The sequence below is a fragment of the Silurus meridionalis genome, chromosome 12 (assembly GCF_014805685.1).
Source record: "Silurus meridionalis isolate SWU-2019-XX chromosome 12, ASM1480568v1, whole genome shotgun sequence".
In the NCBI taxonomy this organism is placed as follows: Eukaryota; Metazoa; Chordata; class Actinopteri; order Siluriformes; family Siluridae; genus Silurus; species Silurus meridionalis.
In genome coordinates, this window is record NC_060895.1 from 1,230,379 (window position 1) to 1,254,098 (window position 23,720).

Genomic DNA, 23,720 nt, shown 5'->3' on the forward strand with positions numbered 1-23,720 from the left:
ATGCTGGAACAGGTTTGGGTCTCCAAGTTCAAATGAAGGCAATAATCAATGCTACAGCATCTGAAGACGTCCTGTACAATTTCAGGAATTATTAAATGTATTATCCATAATAATATCCATAAATATAATAAAAATAATAATACATTTAATAATTCCTGAACTTCCTAAACCTCCACTATGAAGTGTAAACGTTCATGGTTTTCTGGTGTTCAAGGTGATTTTTGGCTTCTGTTCTCCTGCTAGAAATTGTACAGGTTTCGACACAGTACCTGAACTTTTCTCCAGACGAAGCAGAGTAAAACATCACATCACCGAGCCTCCTCCATGTTTCACAGGAGCTATCGTATTCTTTTTCTTCCAGAGTGTGTGAACATACAGCTAATGCGCTTCACCAAAAACCCTCCTGTTTTCTCTCATCTGACTTTCTGAAGGACACAGGAAGCGCTGTGGCTCTCGTCAGGATGCACTTTCATGTATTTGCCAGAAGTCAGTAACGTCACTATGATCGAATTATTTATATTCCTTTTCTAGAAATTTGTCTGTGTCTGCATACATAAATAAATACATATATAAGCTACCAAAGCTAAGCAAGAAGAAAGCATCCGGTTCTGTACCTTTTGTGTCTGAGGAGGTTACTGATACTCATTCTCTTTTCTCCTGCGAGCTCCTGTAGACGTTCTCACCCTGAGAACAGAACAAAGCCTTCGTTCGAGGCGGATGTTCGCTCAATGAAACATTGAATGAAAGTATTGAAATGATGCTTGTTCAGATTCGAGTCGAACGACACATCATCGTGAGTGGCTCAGAATAATGCACTTTGACTGCAGGTACATTTCACACGTCACCGTCGAACATCTGGAGCTTTTGATTTTAATCCCCAAAACGTTCACATTTACAGCATTTGGTAGATGTTCTTATCCAGAGCGACTTACGAAGTGGTATCGAAAAGAATCAAGACTCAGTCCCCTTGCACAGCACTACAGTGCTCCCAGCGTCCTTCTGGAAGTCTTCAAGCAACTTCTGCGATTCGCGCCAAATCTCCATCTTCTGGAAGAGGGCGAAGACAGCAGGAGCCGAATCTGGCGAGTAGGGTTGTACACAGGACTTATGAAGGTCGGTGCTCCCTGTGACTGTGTGTGTAACCTTGTGCTGCCATCTGTTGGCGTGTTAAAAACTTTTTGATACACTAATCTCACTGATCCAGCTGAGAAGATAAGAACCAAGGGCCTTGCTCAGGGGCCCGACATTGGCATCTTGGTGGTGTTGGGATTTGAACACGACATACAGTGTGTCTTTCTTCATCTGATAAATCGAGCGTCGTCCTTGTAGTCCAACCACAACACTTAACCACATGTCCACTGTCAAAATGAATATAAATCACTGGAGACTGTTCATTTCCTGTCCCCACTCTCTTCCTCCTCACGTCTTCCCTCCACACATTCCCGTCACAGCCGTCCCGTCTGGAGTTTAAGTGTATAGATGGATGTGGACAGCTCATGGAGGTCTCCTGTCTCAGGAATGCTCACACTGAACAGCAGGCATTTCCTTCATCTGCCTCTGGATCATTAATAATCACCAACACACGCTGCGTTTCCCGACAGTAAATACCTGATCTAATTACGTCCAATTTAATCACATTTTTTTGAACTGTCTCATAGTTTGCAGTATGAATTTTAAATGATCCTTATGACTTTTTTTAATTTAATAAACTTTTGACATTTTTCAGTGTTTAATTTAATCTCTCATAACTGCAGTCATTTTAATTAATTATATATTTGTATTAATAAAATAAACCCTCCTTGCTCATTTTTTTTGGACTTTATCAAAAGTACTGGGACACCGACTTTCCCAGTTATACAGTATGCGGCTCTTCACAAGTGTATCAGATTCGGTACAATACAATTATTCCTTCACTTGAACTAGGAAACCCAAAACCTGTTCCAACGTGATGATTCTCCTGTGCACAAATCCAACTCCATGAAGATCTACTTTCCATGAGATGAAATGTGAAAGATCTCCTGCTATATCTCAAGGCCTTCTCACCTCACCTACATCAGTACCCTTGTGGCTGAATGAATCTCATGGAACATCTTCCCAGAAGAATGGAGCTTGGAATGAGATGGTCTGAAAGTACACAATATTTTGTTCAAGTGTGTTTTTTAAATGAATGAATTGTTATTAATAAGTGAGAAGGAACCCGATCCTTGACCTGTACTCAAATGGTTCCACTTTTCATTCCTTCTCTTTTTATCCTCCAATTTATTTTTCCTTCTTTTTTCCAAGAAAAATAGAATAATAATGAGAAACGGAGTCTGGTCTCCTTCACTTCACGCCACATTAAATGACTGAGTGCGTTTTATAGGTATTTCCCTCATTAACTGAAGCGTAATGAATGTTAGGCGTATAAAACCAGGCTGGCGTTCCTCTATTGTTCCTCGTGATGGAACATCTGAACACATGCAGAACGTCAGAGATGAGTGGAGTAATGTCTCCATAAAGCCTTTATGATCGTTACAGCAGTGAGGTGTGGGATGTGAAACTGAGGCTCAAGCGCCTGGAAGCCAAATTTAATCTATTTTTTAAACATGCAGCATTCTATGTATTTCCTGATCAATTATAGAAATTGTGTAGAATTCGAATCATAACAGTGTTTACATTTTCAGTAAACTTGCTAAGACTGACTCCTCATGCTAATCGCTCATGCTAAACTCCCGTGCTTGCTAACTCCTTACGCTAACTCCTAACAAGAACACCTCATATTCACTATATTCTAATGTGTGCTAATCCTTAGACGAATCCACACTCCTCATGCTAACCAAACATGCTAACTCCTCGAGCATCTCGCTAACGCTATTTCCGTAAGCTAATGCTTTATGCTAACCCCCTCTATCATTAGTCTCCACCCTGTTTGCGATCATTTCTTTATATTTCTCGTAACTTTTCTTTCATTTTCAACCCCCAATTTTTAACAGTATTTTAGATTGCATTCTCGCAGCTCGAGTTCTGCTCAACGTTCACGTTCACGCTCATCTCCGCAGGTTTTACAAATTCAGTATTTGTTACTATAAGAAATATAAGTTTTTATTAGATGTATTTTATGTAAATGTTTGGAGCCTCAGATTCTGCAGGGTACACAGTATTCAGTAGTGATTTAGCGTGTGTGTGTGTGTGTGTGTGTGTGTGTGTGTGTGTGTGTGTGTGTGTTGCTAGCCTGCGTTGCTTTTAGAGCTCAGTAATATGATGTACACTGAGTCACACTGACAGCCAGTGAAGCAGCTCAGGCTTTGAGAGATTCAGGGGGTAATTTGTGTGTTTCTGCTTTTGTGTTTTAACACCAGTTTAAGAACAAAGTCTGTTCCACCGCACTAAACCCCTAGGGCCATGTTCTACATTACTACATCATACTGCATACGTGTGTGACTGTACATCCTACAGTATTGGGGCACCTACTTTATTCAGTCATATGTGGTTCTTCCCCAAACTGAGCTCACAAAGTTGAAGGCACACAGATTTACAGGACATCTATGGGTAATGATGGATGAAATTTTGCCTTCAATTGAACTAGGAGACTCAAACCTGCTCCAGCATGACAATGCCCCTGTGCACAAAGCCAGCTTCATGAAGATACCTGGATTGGAATTAGGATCTCCTGCTATAGAGCCTGGACCTCAACCCTATGGCCTCTGCACCCTGTAATAATAATTATTGTGACCCTCCATCCTGTACATTTTTTTAAGGTGACCATCATCATACCATCACTAAGTGATTCTGCAGCTAAACTGCTGCCCTTTTATAAAAATTCTCAAAAAAAGAAAGGAAAAAAAGTGAGAGAAAAATGATAAAAAGGGAAAGAGGGAGAAAAATGGGATTAAAATTGTTTCAAATGGCTGAAAATGGCTGGAAAGGAGGTGAGATTACATTACCTGTCCATCAGTCAGACAACTGAAAGCCAATTTCCCTTTTCACAGGCGAGAAAAAGGAAGTGAAGGAAGCAGATCTGTTCAAAATGAAACGATCAAAAGTGGACGAGTCATGGTTTCCACTCTGTAGCTGAACCTTATAGATCATCATTATTATCTGCTTCTCTGAAATCCAAACCATGCCATGGTGTGTTAGCAGTTCTCCTGGTCTTTTAGCAGAGCTTTAAGTGTGTTATCAATCCTTCTGGTGTATCAGCAGTCCTGCAGGTCTTTCTTCAATCCTCCAGGTGTGTTACTAGACCTTTAGTTGTGATACTCATCCTCCAGGTGTGTTACTAGACCTTCAAGTGTGTTACTCATCCTCCAGGTGTGTTACTAGACCTTCAGTTGTGTTACTCATCCTTCAGGTGTGTTAGCAGTCCAACTAATTTTTTTTTTTTAATGCTGATCTTCGTCTTTTGACTGAACAGCTCTATAAAAGCATCGAGTGCTGCACGCGAGACTTTCTCCTTAACCACAATCTGAATTTCTCATTTCCTTTCACCTTTTCTCTGACTCATGTTTAGCTTTTTTGTAGTTAGAGATGAGAACATATTGAGAGGCAGCTTGAAACTGAGGCAACGTGCTTTCCAGATTGGTCAGTGCACACAGAACTGTGAAACAATCACATGACCTATAAACCACACTGTGTGCTAGTCAAAGAGGGAGATCTTCATTTCCTCTAAACCAGAATAATAATAATAATAATAATAATAATAATAATAATAATAATAATAACAATAGTTTGGAAGATCATCAGCATATTCAAATATAAATTTCAAATTTATTCAAAATATTCAAATTTGATTTGTCACGTACACATTCATACAGAGTACCACATGTAGTGAAATGCTTAACATTAGCAGACTGGCAGATGTTTTAGCAGGCCAGGTAGCATTTAAAGCAAACCTCCAGATGTGTGAGCAGATCATTGTGCGCTTATTTACATGTATGATATTTGGTGCTATTATCCTGATTGACTTATTTATTTATATAACTGAGCAGTTGAGGGTGAAGGGCCGTGCTCAGGGGCCCAGCAGTAGCAGCACTGGGATTTGAACAAGATCTTCCCATTGGAAGTCCAACCTCTTAACAACTGAGCTACAATAGCTTTTCTGTGGATTTATAACTTAGTAGTGCGTCAGATCAAAACCCAAGCGTATTAGCACATTGTCTGGTGTGTTACCAGTCCTCTAGGTGTGTTACCAGACCTATACGTGTGTTACCAGTCCTCTAGGTGTGTTACCAGACCTATACATGTGTTTCACATCCTTTGGCTGTGTTATCAGTTCTCCAGGTGAGTTCCACCAAGTGTGTTACACATCCTCCAGTTGTGTTACCAGACCTTTAAGTGTGTTACCAGTCTTTCAGTTGTGTTACTAGACTATCAGGAGTGTAGGCCTTCTTCTAGGTGTGTTACACATCCTCCAGGTGTGTAAGCAGTCCTGCAGGTGTGTTACCAGTCCTCATGGCATGTTCCTCTAGGTTTGTGGGTGTCTTTGCACATTGCCAGGTTTGTAAGCAGATTGTTTGGTATGTTGGTAGGTTGCCAGGTGTATCAGAGGCCCGCCAGGTGTTCTGTAAGATCACCAAGTGTGTTGGCAGATTGTCAGATGTGCGAGTACAGTGTCGGATGTCATAGAACGTTGTCAGGCGTGTACATACAAACACGCATGTGTGTTAGAAAACAGCCCCAAATAAGTTCACAAATGACCAGGAGTATTAGTCGATCGCCAAACCCAGGAGTAGAGCGTCAGCTGTGTGTTATGTTTAGAGATCCATATCATGAGGTGTAACTTAATAATAGTCTAGAAATTCCATCACGTACAATTTGGAGGCTTTATTTAATCCGTAGATGTGTGTGTTGAGCACTGAATAATAAAAAAAAGACCAAATACGAAGTCTGCGATGAGACTAGAAACTCATAATGTTCAGTTTTTTGTAAAAAGGAAAATAACCACGTTTCTACTCGCCAGTTGTTCAGCTTCAGGCGTACTGATGTCTAAGTACCTCAGAAACACATTTTCCTAAAGATCAGGGTTATTTTAGCTAAAGGCCAGTGTGATTCTCACCCACTGCATGCTGGAACACTGAAGTACATTTTTTTCACATTGCTGGGCATTTGTTTAAAACTAAAAAAAGAAGCCAAGTCAATCCCCCCACCCCCCACCCCCTCCTCGACTTCTGCTGCTTTCTCTGCCTGCAGCAGATTTGAAGTACACCAAAGTAAATATGAACATTTTTTTACGTTGTTTTTAATCCACAGTCTATTTCTAGACATCCTGGGGGCTCAGCATATGGCTGGTTTTCTGGATGTGTCTGTCAAATATGTGTTCATCAAAATATAGTGTACCTTTCAAGTCATTAGAGAAATCCTTCCTTGGAAGAGTACGTGTTGGGTTTTGAACGCGAAAGTGCAGCGGTTTCCGTATCTGAAGGTCGTTAGGAACTGATCGTGTTGGTGTTCCTCGTTCTCTCTCGGAAAATGAGCCTGTAATCATCGCAGCTTTGGAAGAGAAGAGAATTGTGATGAGTAGAAAAAAGCAGAACGTGCCATTACCTCGCTGTATTTGAAGTTTGTGAGAAACCGATAGTGTTGGTGTTCATCCTTCTCCAAAAGAAGCTTTTCACAGAACTGTGAATGATTTCTCTTTTTTTTCTTTGTGGCAATTTATTACCTACGCAAAAGCCTTCGTGTCTTCAGATTTGATGATGGTGAGAAAATAAGGGGAAAAAATTGAACACCGTATCAAAAAGTTGAGAGACTGATGGTGTAACTGGTGCTGTTCTGACCCACGTGCGTTACCACGTCTGCGATTTCATCATGAACAGAAAGTTCAGCCCCCTGTTCCCGAAGATGAAGATTCGGTTTACGGTTTTGACACCATTGTGGAGATCCGGCGTGAATCCAGTAGATCCTTCACAAACTACGAAAAGAAGACTTCCAGGAACATTCCAGAGAACACTGGGGGCGCTGTATCGCTGTGCAAGGGGACTATTTTGAAGGTGATGGTGTGAAAACATAGATAAATAAAGGATTTTCTTGTAAACAGCGCAAGTCTCCAAACTTGTGGTCGTGGATGAAGGCCAGCTCGGTGGCACAGCTGGTATTTTGCTGCCTCATAGCTTCCTCGGTTTAAACCTGAGCTTGGGTTACTCTGTGACTGGGGAATTTTCTCAGCATGTGCCTGTAAGAGTCCACAAGTTCCAGCTCATTATATAACTAGTAATCTTTTATAAACCCAAACACCTATGCTAATAATATATTCAAGCTAAAAAATGTGTCATTTGTATCCAAAACCAAGACTCGACCTGTTCTCTTTCTCCCCCTCGAACCAGCCCTCGTCCTTCTGTCTCACGGCAGCTAAATATGGATTCAGCCAGGCATGAGAAAAGGCCTCGGCGTGGAATTGATTTCTATGCTAATTAAAGGAGCCGTGAAGGGAAACACAGTTTGTTCTCCCGGTTTCTTTTCCTCATGCCCTCTCTTGCACACGTCTCTAATTTTGTCCTGCTTGGGAATAATTAGTCCTGGCTGCCAGAAAACATGAAGCGGTGCTGTGAGGTAATTTCGGTCATCCAGATTTGTGGGTGACATTTTCGCATTTTCCACAACGCTTCCCGAAAAAGCGGCGTTCGCTTCTCACTCGCTGCAGCGACCTCCGTGATTCATAGCTTTGAATTACCACCCGTAATGGGCCGTGACTAATAAGCGGCACCACATAAGGTCTGGTTTTAAAAATGGTTTGCTAACATTCACAGGAAGTCCGTTTATGAGAACAGCGGCATCAAAGCGAGAGAAAAGCTCTGAATCACTGGGAGGACCGGCAGGGTTATTTTTCTTTGGTGTTTAATTGAAAGAAAAAGAAAAATAGTTGTTATTAAAAGGACAGTCTAAGCAGTGATTCAGCAAACTGTGACCTTTCCGAGGCCTTTAGCTCTGTTGTGCGACCATAGATCTTTCTGAAAAATGACGAACAAACACCTGGTCAGTCAATAACTGTTCAAAAGCTCAGAGACAAAGTGGCGTAGAGTTCACTGGCTCTTTGCAGTGTGTAATTGTGTATTTATTATAGAGATAATAGTGGAAGGTTATACGTTTATTGCATTGAAAAAAAATCTTTTGCAAAAGCTGAATTAACAAGTCCACTAAATATATCTACTGTATAAATACATAAATGTGAAATATTAGGCAGGAAGTACAGTAAGTATGGTATATATACAGATACACATAAATTAAATAGTAGTGCAGATGTATATAAAGCACAATAAGTGTAACGAATGAAGGGTATAAAAATTACAATATGTAATATGTATATTGTATGTACAATTGTACAGAAAGTATATACAGTGTTTATACAGTGATCTAACGGTGTAGTGTAGAGTTCAGTAGGGTGATGGTGGATGGAAAAAACTGGTCCTGAACCTACTGGGGCCGAAACAATTGTTCACTTGGATAGTAAGACAAGCACACACACACACACACACACACACACACACACACAAAAGCAATATTTAATAACTAGTCATTTTTATAGCCACAATTACACCAAAACCTGTATTAGTCATAGTCTAGGAGGCGTGGCCTCTGGAGGAGGCGGGTACCAGTGAACAAGGTGGGACATTTCTGTGTGTCGGGTCCAGAGAAGCAGGGCTCAAGTTACAGTACGTTTCAGCTAATCTCAGTAAAGGAGGTGTGACTTCTCTACCTGTTAATCACAATGATGGGGGTGTGGCCTTCTACCTGACAGTCCCAGTAAAGAAGGTGTGGTCTCTCAATCTGTTAATCCCAGTAAAGAAGGTGTGGCCATTGTGCCCATCAGTCAGAGTCACAGCAGCATGGTGTCTCCGTGACTCTATTAATTTCAGATTTTAAATTGTCAATTGAACCTGTAGGTTTTAATATTCCATATACACCAATCAGGCATGACATTATGACATTATAAAATTGACATCATAGCATTCTGAGTGGTGAAGTGAAGAACACTGATGATCTTCATCATGGCACCTGTTAGTGGGTGGATTTATTTATTAGGCAGCAGGTGAACATTTTATGCTCAAAGTTGATGTTAGAAGCAGGAAAAATGGGCGAGCGTAAGGATTTGAGCGAGTTTGACAAATTGTGACGTCCAGAAGACTGGGTCAGAGCGTCTCCAAACCTGCAGCTCTTGTGGGATGTTCCTGGTCTGCAGTGTTCAGAATCTATCAAAAGTGCTCCAAAGAATGAACATCGGTGAACCGGTGACACTGATGCACGTGGGGAGCAAAGGCTGGTCCGTGTGGTCCGATCTGACACACAAGCTCCTGAAGATCAAACCGCTGAAGAAGTGAATAAACAAAAGTTTCACTTGCTGTCTAATATTTCCCACCCACTAACAGGTAACATGATGAAGAGATAATCAGTGTTATTCACTTCACCACTCAGCGGTCATAAAGTTATCCCTGACTGGTGTATCATCTCTGAGACTGCGGTTCTCTCCTTACTCTTAATGTCTAACCATTTCTAATCTGACTGGAGAATTGGAGTATTATTTTTAGTATTATTACTCCATCATCTTGTTCTCCAGTTTGGACACAAAAGCAATGCACATGAAATATGAATGAAGCTGCATTTGTGGTAGTACTGCATTATTACTGCTCATACTCATTATTCATACTGTCTTCTATTGTGTTGAATCCGTTATTATGCGCGAGCGTCAGACATTATGACAGCATGTTCAGCTCTTATTAATGATGTGCAGGTTTAAAAATTCATGCAGCCACACACTTTGTGTGATTGATGCTAATGCTCAGTGCTCGGACAGGCGGCTCGCCAGCCAGCCAGCGGGGCATCAGGCAGTCAATTGGTCCAGCTGTAGGCAGATAGTGAACATTTTTCAGCGATGCAACCTCCTTGCAACAGAAAACCAGACACTTTAACTAACGAGCATGAAAACGGTCATCTTGGCTGCAATCGGGTGACCTTTGGTGTGATCTGTGAAACAGATGGAGAATATAATGAATCTGAATGTGTGCAGGTGCTGCTTTAGCTTTTAGTGATATTTAAAAGCCTGGTTAAAGCACTTGTAAATATTCAGCACCTACCTCATCTCCATCAAGATTGAGACCTCCATTTCTCTGGCAGCTTAACAGCATCTTAATGTGATTCAAGGACCCACATTCTCCCACAGAGTTGCCTTGGCAACAATGTTCTCTGTTCAGCTGATTATTTTATTTATTTTCTTTATTTTTGTTCTGTGATGTAGGAAAATCAATAGTAAAAACCCTCAAGGAAGCATTCCAGCAGTTCCAGACAAGCCTTTTTGTGTCCTAGTTAGCACTCGGGGATGTTATTGGACCTAAACGGAGCCGATAGCTTGTTATTATTGATGGAAAGCGTGACATTTTACAAGCATCTGCAGCGTGATGCTGATGGTAAATGTCTGACCCGTACACATGTACGCATGCGGAAACAGATTAGCTGCTCTTTGATGGTTGTGCCGAGGTAAATTAAGGCTGGGGAAGACGTGCTAATTAGAACTTTTCAGCAGTCTAAATAAAAACAGAGACGTATTTTGATAATAAAATGGCTGAGGCTTGGAATTAAAGACCTGCATTTTGAGCTTGAAGCTATTCTTCACACTGAGGGGTGAAAATATTCAGCTTTAGTTTCAGGGTCTTTTCTAAGACAAGCCACAATGCTCACAACTCCATCTCTGAGTTTGGTGGTAGTAGGTGTGTCTCCTGTGACAAAACTAAATACTACTTCTATGGAACTCATAGCCTCCTTGCCTGGACCACACAATGTCCATGTTTCCATCTTGGAACACACAAAATGTTCATGCCCCGATCCCTGGAACACACAATGACCATACTTTCTTTTTGGGACACACAATAGCCATGCCTTCTTCCCTGGAACACCTAAAGCCCATGCCCCCTCCCTGGAACACCTAAAGCCATTGCCTCCTTCCCTGGAATACCTTAAGCGCATGCCTCCTTCCCTGGAATATCTGAAGCCCATGCCCCCTTCCCTGGAACACCTAAAGCCCATGTCTCCTTCCCTGGAACACCTAAAGTGCATGCCTCCTTCCTTGGAACATCAAAATCCCATGCACCCTTCCCTGGAATACCTAAATGCCCATGCCCCCTTCCCTGGAATACCTGAAACCCAAGCCTCCTTCGAAGGAACACCTAAAGCCCATGCCTCCTTCTCTGCACCACCCAATGGCCACACCTCCTTCTCCAGACCACATAAAGGTCACGCCTTATTTCTTGGAACACCCAATATTTCCTGAGCCCCACCCAAAGCCCTGCCCCACCCATTCTGAGTAATAATCCTGATTAATTAAGAAAGAGTCATCAATTTGGCATTCTTATTTATAAAATGAGAGATTCCAATCGTTACACTTCTGTTCGGTTCCATACGCACCAATACAAGTGTGGATTTTCTCTCCTCTTTGATCGTGGCCTATTCCCAGCTTTATTTTTTATCTCCTGTTCTCACCTTTCAATCAGGAAAAAAGAGCGTGACGGAGCCATTATTGAATAACGGCATCTGTATAAAGACCCGCTGTCTTTATTGTCACGTTCACTCCTGGGGGTTCAAATGAAAGAGCGAGGGCACTATATCTGAACGGATCACAGCACAGATTCATGAGGTGTGAACTCCCTCCTTCTTACTGGATTTCACTCCCTTTTAGTCTCGGGAGACGACGGCACGCAGGGAGCGTTATTTTCAAGGACACAGTTGCTAGGAGCAGTGTTTTAGAGAAAGGTTGGGTCGAGACAGAAACCGAGGACCATTTGTTTATGGTGACACAAAACTTGGTTTCCAAGTATTTCCGTTTTCTAACAGACAAGGCTTGGATAATTAAAAGTGCAGTAATACATTTCTCAGGGCGAAATCCGGCAGTCACAACATGTCGTAATGCAATGTTCTCAGTGAAGTCATTTGTATATGGAAGTGTGTTTCATTGCTCAGATTTCACCACTTTTGAGGACCATCACACGTCCAAAACAGGGGCAGGAATGTAGATCATTCCTCGGAGTGTTACGATCTCGTCTGAGGTGTAACATCAAGAAAAGTGACTTTCTTATCACTCGCCCTATTTATGGATTTTATTGCTACTCTGTGTGTGTTTGTGTGTCGTGTGTGTGTGGGGTGAAAATTCTGCAAATCACTTTGAGAGAACTTGATGGCCCGTCTCTGTGTATTTAGTCACCGAGTATTTAAATATCTCAGTATAATTGACTTTGACGTTATTGCGCCGTGACTCGGACGGATAACGATGTTCGTCTCTGTTGCGTCTCAACCACATGTCACTTCCAGAAATGTATTTCCGGTGAATTAGAGCCATGCAGTAGCACAGCATCGCCTGAGGATCAGTTGCACGTCACTTCGCTTTACGTTACTCGGCGTAGCTCCCATTACAGAAACGTCACAACGTTGTCTTTCGGACACGTGTAGAGTCACATTATTTATACGTATTGCTCATTAAAGAAAACCTTAGGAAAGGGAGGGGGAGGGGGGGGGCAGGGCATTTCAAATTCAAGATACATTTTTATTTATGCATATCAAATAAACATCTTACAAAAATAATGTAGTAAAATTATTGATTTTAATACCTTTATTACTTGTCGCATGACTTCCACATGTTTATTTTGTTTGTGTGATTTAAAACAAATTAGTTTATCAAATTCAAATATAATAAAATATAAAAAAGTGCATTTAAAAATGTTTTTTTTTTTTATAATTGTCCCCCCTCCATGTCTATAAATATTTAAACCTTTTAAATTTCACGTGCAATCCCATACTGAGGTCACGTTCATTTACACGTGTTATGTAATTGTAAGTGTTTGCTTTGTTTGCTGTAAGAAAGTGTTCTGGATCCAAACAGAGCCTTTCAACGAACATAATGAGACGGAATAGCTGTAATTGTACCAATTTCAACCATGGACCTGTCCAAAGCTTCAGCGTCAGGACTTTGAGCTCGCCTCCAGCAGAGTCGCAGGAAGTGACTCATAAACATTTGGCCAGAGTGTGTAACTTCAGCAGCAGCAGGGCCTGAGGAGCTCCAGCAAAGGAAGAAAATAGGAAAAGATGGTGGTTCAGGTTCCATCGAGAATCTTGGTTATTACACCCGAGAAATATATTTCTTTTTTTCCTCCCTTTTTCTGCTGACGGAGAGAAATTGATGCGGCTGACTGGATCAGACAGAGCGAGAGTCAGCGTCTGGCACATGAGACCCAACAAACCGTAGCATGGTTGGAGTCGAGGGCACTTCGCGTCCCTTTGGGTCTACTGGCACAATCTGTCGTACAATTAAACCTTTCATCCGACTGAAATTTTACCAAACGGTTGACTCTAAAATCCTATAGAACATTCCAGAAGATGACCTCATTTCCCTTTGGAAGTCTGCTGCCATTTGGGATGAAGCGAATACTTCACGCATTCCTACAGTACATGTCGAGTTTAAGCACCAGGTTTGTCTTTTAATTGGGGCATCAGTGAAACCTGGGCAGAAATAGCACTCGTGTGTTTCTCTCGAGGGCTGTAAAGTGGATGAGGCGAGGTATGTTTGTGTGTGTGTGTGTGTGTGTGTGTGTGTGTGTGTGTGTGTGTGTGTGTGGTGTGTGTGGTCACTTCATTTTTTGCTGAGTTGTAATTTAACCCTTTAGAAGTTTCCCTTGAGCAAGGCCTTTACCTTTCCCTGTGCTCTGACTCTAGCTTTTCAATTATCTGGGATGTAAGATGGCAGAATTTCACTTAGCTGTAATATATGATATCTCGTATGTGTCAATTTCTATAGAACATAAATAGAAATACATTTTTGCTAAATGTTTCTTAGATGTTATGCCGCATTTGTGAACCTACAACAAAATCCACCACGATTCGAGCAGCATTTGAAAAAACGCTCTTTGATGAATGATGTAATTGTGATGATGTCAGTATTGGAAAACAGAGACCACTTCCTTATCTACTTAAATGTTATTTAATGAGCTCACGCTCCACTGCCTACATATGCATTCTGTCTAGAAGGTAGAAAGCAGCACTCGTACTGATGGATGTGTTTGTTTGTGTCTTGGTTTGTGTAATCTGCAGGACGAGGAAGCTGATAAACCATGGAGCGGTTCGTTTTGTGCATGATGCTGCTGGGGGTTGTGGTGCGAGGACAGCAGTGCCCAGGCCGATGTATCTGCCAGACCATCTCGCCCACACTGACCTTGCTTTGTGCCAAGACTGGACTCCTGTTTGTGCCACACACTATTGACCGCAAGACCGTAGAGTTGAGGCTCACGGACAACTTCATTACGGCCGTCCGTAGGAAGGACTTTTTAAACATGACAAGCTTGGTGCACCTGACACTGTCTCGCAATACCATAAGCCAGATCGCACCTCATGCCTTTGTTGGACTTAAAGCATTACGGGCACTCCACATGAATGGAAACCGACTAACCGATATAAAGAATGACCAGCTGAAAGGTTTGGTCAACCTTCGGCATTTAATACTGGGGAACAACCAGATCCACCATATTGACCCTTCCGCCTTTGACGAGTTTGTATCTACAATCGAGGATTTGGATTTGTCTTATAACAACCTGAGGACGTTGCCGTGGGAGGCGATAGCCAGGATGACCAACATCAACACACTAACTTTGGATCACAATCTTATCGATCACATAGGAGCTGGAACTTTCACACTGCTCACTAAACTGGTGCGCTTGGACATGACATCCAACCGTTTGCAAAAGCTGCCACCGGACTCCCTCTTCCAGCATGCTCAAGTGCTGTCTGATCCGAAGGGTTCCACTAGTTCCTCCAAGCTGACAGTAAGTTTTGGTGGTAACCCTCTCCACTGTAACTGTGAGCTGTTGTGGTTACGCAGACTCACTCGAAAGGATGACCTGGAGACTTGCGCCTCACCCGAGCATCTTATGGACAAGTACTTCTGGTCTATTCAGGAGGAGGAGTTCATCTGTGAACCTCCACTCATCATCAAGCACCACTCCACTAAGCCGTATGTAATGGAAGGCCAAGGTGTCACGCTCAAGTGCAAGGCAATGGGGGATCCAGATCCTACCATTCACTGGCGATTTCCAGACGGAAAGCTGGTCCATAATAACTCGCGTACCATCCTGTATGATAATGGCACTCTGGACATCCTGATCACCACCCTGAAAGACAGCGGGGCGTTCAACTGCGTCGCCTCCAATGCTGCCGGAATCGCCACGGCAGCCGTCGACATTAACATGATCCCACTGCCCTTGTTCGTCAACAACACCGGTCACATGAAAGAGGCTGACCCGGGTCTGTCCGACATCACCACCTCCACCAAATCAGGCAGCAATGACACCAAGCATCAGGACAAGAGGGTGGTGGTGGATGAGTTGACCTCCAACTCGGCGATGATCCACTGGCCTTCGGAGCGGCACATTCCTGGGATAAGGATGTATCAGATCCAGTATAACAGCACTATGGATGACACTCTGGTCTACAGGTGAGGAAAACTACTGTCTTATCTCTTATGCCAAAGTGCTTTATATTATATACTGCTATTCATTGTCAATTTAGTGTGGAGTCAGAATTCAACTATTACAAATTTAATGATTAATGCTGTTGAACTGATGCTGAACTGTATGTTGGTGATCAGTAAATACACCAAGCGCCAATCAAAACACGTGTAAAACAGAGCGTGAGCTCGACCCTGATTGGTGACTCGCTGCGGAGTCTAAGGGAGTTTTTCCTTGCCACAGTCGCCACGGCTGCTCATCAGGGATAAATGCAAACAATTCACCTTGACTGTTGATTTCTGTAAAGCAGCTTTGAGACAATGTCTGCTGTAAAAAGCGCTATAGAAATAAACTTGACTTGACTTGCGTGTTTCACCAGTTATGTATAACTGGTAATGTATATTATAAATAAAAGGAACAACTGATTTCACTAAATGTAGTAAGAAGTAAGATTTTTAAATATAGCTTCAGTAAAGTACAGATAAACGACCCATTCTAGGCCGTGGTTGTTTATAATTAGACATGTAGTGTGGTTTTGTTTTGGTCTCCTTTCCTGCTTTGTCACTGGTTTGTTAACCTACTGTGAACACCTGCTGACTGTTAGACTTTAATTAGCCTAGCGGTTTAATAATCTCTACTGTTTCATAGTGAAGTCTTATCCTGCATCTAATATCATGAAAACCAGCCCTTGATTTTAAGGTTTCTGTATTTTTTCAGCCCCAAATCATGATCAGTACCAGGTCTGGTTGAGGTTTAGGCGTTTCATCATATAACACACACGGAGAAGGACTTGATTGCTCTAGAAACTGCAGGGTTTTTTCTCCGGCGTTTACTTGCTGTAAAGAATGTCTGACGTACTCAGAATTCAGCAAAAAAAAACAACAAAAAAACACACTGTATACGTGTCAGGTGTATTTAAGGTCTGTAGCGTGCTCGCTGCTCAGAATAGATTACACAGCTTTGGAATAATTTCAGGAAAAAAATCAATTTGCAAACGTTGCCCAGCTATTAATCACTAATTTTTCGGTTCATTAGCTACTTGGAGTAAGTTTAGATCAGACACGAATCAGACAATATGTCATGATTAAACATTAGCAAGGCTTGAACTTAAGGGCAGGTCAAATCTATTCTGGTGGAAAGTGATGTACGATGGTGCAGTTTAAAAGATAAAAATACTAGAAAAGGAAAAGATGTGAAACCAGTAAAAGGGTCTCTGGTGTATTGGAGCCAAAATGGCTTTGTGGAACAGAAGCTAAACACAGCGTCAGAAAGTAGCTGAAGAAGGAGTGCTTCTCATAAACCAGTGTAAACCTGAGCAGCTGAAAAGGTCAGAGATAAAATTACTGACAAAATTCCGATTTCAGAAGATTTATATGGAAAAAGGGTTAAAAAAAAGAAGCCAGCAGATTCCTTATATAGGAACATTAATTATTATTAACTCACTGGTGTGTAATTAATACATATAAAAAAGAACAATACAAGTTGGAAATCTAAATAAAATTTAGTTTAAAGTGTGTTAGGAAAATATTCTCAGGTTCTGTTTGGATTATAAAAAAAACTTTAACAAAACAACAACAAAGAAATCAGATTTTACTGGTAAATTGCAACAAAATTAAAAAGTATAAATAAAAAAACAAAGAAGTATAAATAAATGTTTTCAATAATTTGTGTTTTTTTTAATAGTTAGTTTTTCGTGTTGATTTCTGATTTACATGTTTTTTTGTAGTATGCAAATGAAGCTTTCTTTCATAAAACATAATTTAATCTGCATTCTGAATGAAACCAGTCGAGTCTGCTGATAATGTTAAACAATATATATATATAAAATACACTTAAAGTGTGAAATGACCCTCAAAAGAAAAAAGAATAATCTTTGCAACTGATTCCTGATATTCCAATAATTATTTTTTTTTTAATGTGGATTTTTTTGTATGCAAATGAGGTCGAATCATATTATTGGATAAATTTAGAATAAAAAATGTTTAAGACTTTTAAAGAAGATTTGGGGGAAAAAAATATTTATTTGTATTATATATATATATATATATATTTTTTTTTTTTTTTTTGCATTTTATAAAAAATATTTTTTTCTTATTGTTATTGTTTAATGAAGAAAACACCCTGCAGTGTTATATGACTTTGTTTGTGTATAATCCACAAATAACTCTGATGTGAAACCTTTCATATTTTTCTTTTCCCACCCAATTAGTGAGATTTTTGTTTCTGAAAACACAAACAAAAATTACATAGAAAAAAAAAATGTAAAAAATACAACTTGTGTGTGTGTTAGTGAGTGTGCTTATGAAAGAAAAGATTTTGACAGACCTGACAGCAATTTTATGTAATTGTGAAATGGGCGGAGCTTAAAGCCTTAGATATCAAATAATGGTTTGGAGAAAAAAATTAAAATTTCACTTTTATTATCAGTTTAAGAGAAATGAAAACTGTATGTATGATGCAGTTTATCCCAAAATATGAAAAACGACTCCATTTGTCATTTCTACCTGTTCTTTCTCTTCTGAAAACAGAGGTCCGTGGCATCGTGTATTAAATTTCCAAAACTAGTTTTACAAGTAAAGGACCATGAAATGATAAATTGATGTGTCATAAACATTAGCATGATGGATGAAGTTTGCTGCACGTCCTCACCATCGCACAATACATCTTACAGCCTTGATCGCTCGCACGTGTCCTGTTATAAACAAGAGCTAAAATGGATTGACTCTTTGGGATGGAAGCATATGGGCGATCTGGAAGGAAAAAAAAAAGATGCTAATTGTGTAGCTTTTCATTAAATAAAATGTCCCGTGTTTCACTCTCCAGGCTAAGAAGGATGCAGCACAATTTACAATTTGCCTAAATGTCAGGGAGCTGGGAAACCGGGAAAGTGTGTGTGTGTGTGTGTGTGTGTGTGTGTGTGTGTGTGTGGAAATGCCAGAAATTCATGTACAAGCGTGTTAATCACTAGCATCTCAATATTGCCAGTTGTGAAGTGTTAGCCGATGTGTGAACATGGAGAGAAAAAAAACCCTCATTTATCGAAAGTCTCACTGAAGGACTTTAATAAAGCAAACGCAAAAGCTGGGCGCTATGGAGAGATTAGCATCAAAAAGTGCAGACATATATATACACATATAACACACATTTTAGCATAAAATGAAAATGGGATGCACTTTGCTGACAGCTAGACCCCTGATGCTTTCTCACCAGACACGTGTTAAATGCCACGCATGATTCTGACGCTGCACTTAAGTCCAGTTCAAAGTCTTTGTCGTTTTCATTTGAAACGTGGTCGTGCTCATAGGTCACGCTTTACATCACTGAAAAACGCAGTCGAGGCTAAAAGAAGAACCCTCGATGGGGAAGTTCAGGCGGTTTGAAAGGCGTATGGGAGAAGTGTGGCCGAGACTGTGTAGGAGAGGTCTTACTGACTTGAAGTAAAGCCAAAGCATGTAGGAGGATTCTGTAGTGTATAAACAGCCTACGCAGAGTCGAGAGCTAGCGCGAGGTTTTCGGTTTTATGGAGCTGTTAAGACGAGTATGAGTTCTAATTTAAGATTCTAATTTATAACCAAAACATTACACTGTTATCGCTCGTGATCCCAAGCTCGGGTTCCTGCTGGTGCAGAGTTTCACGAATTTTCCTTCTCTTGACTTCCACTCACCTCCAAAATGGTGGCCTGGCTTTGTAATTTCCCCAGGTGTGAATAAGAGTCTGCAAGCTGCCCTGTGATGGACAGGCATCTCATCATTGCTGTGTTTCTGCTACACATCTCAAAGTTCCCAGGTTCACCATGACATAAAGCAGTGTAAAGGTCTAACAGAACATGAATGGACCATATCAGTATCATACATCTGGTTTGATACCAAGGGAGAGTGAGCAATAAGCTTTTACCTGCCTCAGGTTCTGCACCTGCCACAGCTTGTGCCCCTACCCCTGCTCCTGTCTCTGATCTCGACCCAGCTTCTGCCCCTACTCTTTCCTTAGCTCCTTCCCCATCTCCTGCTCCAGCTTCTGCCCGAGCTCCTGCCCCTGTCTCTGCTCTCGCCCCAGCTCCTGCCCCTACTCTTTCCCCAGCTCCTTTCCCATCTCCTGATCCAGCTTCTGCCCATTGCATCTGCCCAAGCTCTTGCCCCTGCCCCTTAACCCCCTTTATTACAATTTTTCAAAAAATCTAATCAAATGTTCTTAGATCAACCAGCATTGTTGTTCCTTGTCCCTGTGGAAGATATGTGACCTCCATGAATCTTATCATCAGGACCTCAGTCACACTGATGTACTGCCAATTCTTAATGTACCCCCACCACCTCCATAGCTGCTCAGATGTTTCTATAGAGATTCATGTCTAGTCAGTTAGATAAGCATGGATCATTGGGAACAGGCCTGAGGCATTTATGGCAGGAGTGAGAAAGAGAACCAGGACTGGACTGGACAGTGGAGTTTAGAAGAAAAACTAAAAGCTGTTTATTTGCATTTCTAACCAGATAATGCCAAATTATACAATTTCACCGAGGTACTTTTGTACCGATATCCCATCTGAGATTTTACACCTGTATGAATTTGTGTCAACATCATAAACTTTAAAATGTACTTCTAATTTATTTCTAATCCAACTTTCTCTTTCTTTCTCCATCCCTCCAGGATGATTCCCTCAGAGAGCAAGACGTTCCGGATCAACGACCTGGCGGCGGGACGCGATTATGAGTTGTGTGTCCTTGCCGTGTATGATGACGGCATCACGTCCCTCACTGCCACACGTGTGGTGGGCTGCGTCCACTTCCGGACCGCTCCCGAGACCGGACAGTGTCAGTTTGCTCAAGCGCAGTTCCTGGGTGGCACCATGATTATCATCATCGGTGGAGTCATCGTGGCCTCTGTGCTCGTTTTCATTGTCATCCTGATGATTCGATACAAGGCGTACGGTACGGCCGACCCCTCCAAGTTCAAAGGCGGAATGTCTGGAAGCATCCACCAGTCGGGTCGGACCACATCGAAGAAACAAGAGCGTGCAGGAGAATCTCCAATGGGTACAGACTGCCATGCTATCGCACTACTTAGCCTCGAGAATGAGACTCAGGAGGAAGCAAAGGCGCTGACGCCTCTGGTTAACTCCGAGGTGGCGGCTTTGGCTCTCGCACCTGCACCACCCATTCCTCCATCCCGCCGGGCGAGTTTAGGAGCCCCGCCATCAGACGATACGCAGACGGACAGCAGCCTGACAGGCTCCACCATGTCACTTTGTCCCATGGGCACCAGCACGAGCGATAGGGACAGGAAGCGGACACCGGCAGCCATTGGGTTGCTGCCCGGTGAGCTTGCAAGGGCGAGGCATCGCTTCTCCTTTGACGGGGACTACACGCTCTTCCAGAGCCACAGCTACCCGAGACGGGCCCGCGCCCGCCGTCACAAATCCAGCTCGCAGCTCGACGTCTCGCCTCCGACCGAACGCCGCATCACGTTCAGCAGCAGCACTGAGTGGATGCTCGAGAGCACCGTGTGAACAAACAGACACATCCGGATCCAGAGCTAGTCTTTATTTCATCAGTTATCAGGGGTGAATTTAATCGTAATACATTTCCCAGACAAGATCACAAATATTAATCACTAATATAATTCCAGTCCAGATGTAGGTTTTTATACTCCGACTCCAACAGAACCTCCTAACCAATTCTGCCTTCTCCTACAGATTACTGACAAATTCCTTGACCTTTCCAGGACAGAGAGAACAGTGGTCCCCAAACTTTTCTGTGAGGGCCACATTATTTTTCCTTTCTTTATTCGGGGGCCGGACCAATCTGTAACAGAAAATTACATGGGCCAAAGTGACTAGCTGCATTACTGTTGAGATTTTATTATGATTATAACTGTATTTATTTTGACTCCCAATGCTGGATTACTTTGTTATTTTTTTCTGCGCCACAGAAACAAATGAGCGTTTTTTTCGAGAGCTATATAGAGGGAGGCGGTAACTTAGTGGTCAAGGCATTGGACTTTGTATCTGAAGGTAATGAGTTTGAAATCCAGCCACATCAAGTTGCTACTCCTGGGCCCCTGGACAAGGCCAGTTAACCCCATAGCTTCTCAGTTTCTAAAATTAATACTGGATAAAAAAAATAATAAAATAGCACTCAATTGCTAAATAGTACTGAACATAATTAAAAAAAGCAGTGAATCAGGAAAATGTGCTAAAGGAACGTCTCTGGCATTGTTATGAGAACTGTTTTAAATGTTGGGGTGGGTGGTATTTGAAGACCCCTGCTTTAAAGGAAAGCATTGCAAATCTCTGGCCTTTATTGCAAATGCTCAAATTAAAACGTTTGACCAGCTTTATATTGGACCGCTTTAAAAAAACTAGTAAAAACTGCCCTGTTCGTTGCAATGAATTTTTTTCTTGGTCAGGTCCTGTGGGACCCCAAGTTCCCAAAACATCTCTTGTCCAGACTATCACAGTTGTGCAACACCAGTTCAGTTATATGTCATTTTTGTGTTCCTCTTATTCCTGAGCCACTTGAAAAATTCCCTCCAGGCACTCTCTGCACACCAGCAGCCTTTTTTCACCATACGTCAGTCAAGTCCCCGTACGCAGAAATCTCTGAGGACTTACTATGTTTATTTTACTGCAGTTGCCATGGTTTTGCACCGATATCCACACAATCTAGCTGGAGAATGCAGAAAAAAATATTAAAAAATACGCATTCGACTACAAATCCCACATCCTTCAATTAAAAATAGACATTCTAAAAGGACATGTTTGTCTATGAAATACATCTGTGTAATGCATCAGTGTCTCCTGGTGTCAGGGTGACCTTCAAAAAAGGCTTAAGTGGTTTGTTGGACAAAAAAAACCTGATCTGTTCAAACAAGGAGCTTTCAGAGGTAAAAACGAGTCTCGGGTCATAGAGTAGGGTTGAACATTTGGAACAAAAAGATTGAAGGGAAAACTCATTTTCTGCCGTCAAGTCTGTCAAGTTCAAAAACTTTGTGGCATCGCTAACAGTAGCAGTAGTTTGCAATGGGAAGTTTTACAGAAGGAACTCGTACAAAATACACAGCAAAACTTCAGGTTCAGTTCTGCAACGTTCAGGAATGAGATTGAAGATCTGAAGATGATTTAAGTGGCTCTGGAGTGGGAGGATTCAGAGGTGTGAATGATGTAACAAAGGGGAAACAGACCTGTCAATCATAAAGAGGAACATAGTGAGCTGGAAATCATACTGGAGTAAAAGTACTCTTACTTACTAAATTACTCCATTTCAAGTCAGCAATTCCAATATGACATGAGTAAAAGTCTTCAAAAATCTGATTAGAACAGAAGTTGAGTATCAAAGACACATTTTAGTGAAATAAAATTTTCCTATTTCCTAAAATATCAATAACACTGCATTAATCATCAATACAACGGCATCTACAAAACGCCAAAATGAAACCAACAAGTCAGTCCAACCAATTAAATCACAGGATCATGTCAGAACCATTAGTATTTAATGTAGAAATAAATAAGCGATGATGAGATCGCCCTTTCTGCAGAATAAATAAGCCGAGACAGCAGAATGTAATTATTTATGCTCATTGTCAATTAAAATACAGTGGCGTAAAAAGCACATCTGTTGAATTGTAAATGTACATATTACAGCGTAAAAACTCACTTATAACTATGATATTCACTAAAACCAGAAAGTGGTCAAAAAAATGTGTCATTAATGTAATGAAGAACATTTACTCAAATACTTTACACTGCTGATGAGGTCTGATGCAAAGTCAAGTTCAGTCCTTTATAGCAATTAGCACAGACTCAGGGGAGGGGCATCACATGCATAACTAAAAGCAGTAAGGTGCAAACAAACAGTGCAGGAAATTGGCACATGCAGAAGTGATCATCTTAAGCAGACACTCTTATACAGCGTGACACAACTGAGCAGACAATGTTTAAGGGCCGTGCTTAAGGGCCCAGTAGCCTGGTTTTGCCAGGATTTGCACTTGTGACCTTCTTATCCAAAGTCCAATGGCTTAAAAACCGAGCTGCCACCATCATCTTTCAAAATAAAACCCCATGCAGACTGCAAAAGGCAATAAAATGGAAATATAATATCATTTTCAACTTTTAATAGTTTTTGTGTGCAGCCTGGAACCAATGGTCAGCGGCCTGGTGGTTGGAGATCCCTGGGATGTAGAAACCGCAAAATGTTTTCACAAAGCCGAGATTCTTGTGCAATCCGCACTTAAAAATCACTTACGAGATGCTGAGAGGATCTCGTCCGTTTCTCAGTGGT

At 41.5% G+C, this 23,720-nt stretch overlaps 1 protein-coding gene across 4 annotated transcripts in view; it reads left to right on the plus strand.

The window, feature by feature from the left end:
- lrfn1 (leucine rich repeat and fibronectin type III domain containing 1) overlaps positions 1 to 23,720 on the plus strand; it is a 103,685-nt gene that overhangs the window by 78,481 nt on the left and 1,484 nt on the right. For all 4 annotated transcript variants that reach the window (XM_046863524.1, XM_046863527.1, XM_046863526.1 and 1 more), the window contains exons 5-6: positions 14,041 to 15,436; positions 20,092 to 23,720. The exon at positions 20,092 to 23,720 is cut by the window's right edge and continues 1,484 nt beyond it. In XM_046863524.1, coding sequence (XP_046719480.1) covers positions 14,061 to 15,436; positions 20,092 to 20,950 — 2,235 coding nt within the window. In that variant the 5' untranslated portion in view covers positions 14,041 to 14,060 and the 3' untranslated portion in view covers positions 20,951 to 23,720. The remainder of the gene's footprint in view (positions 1 to 14,040; positions 15,437 to 20,091) is intronic.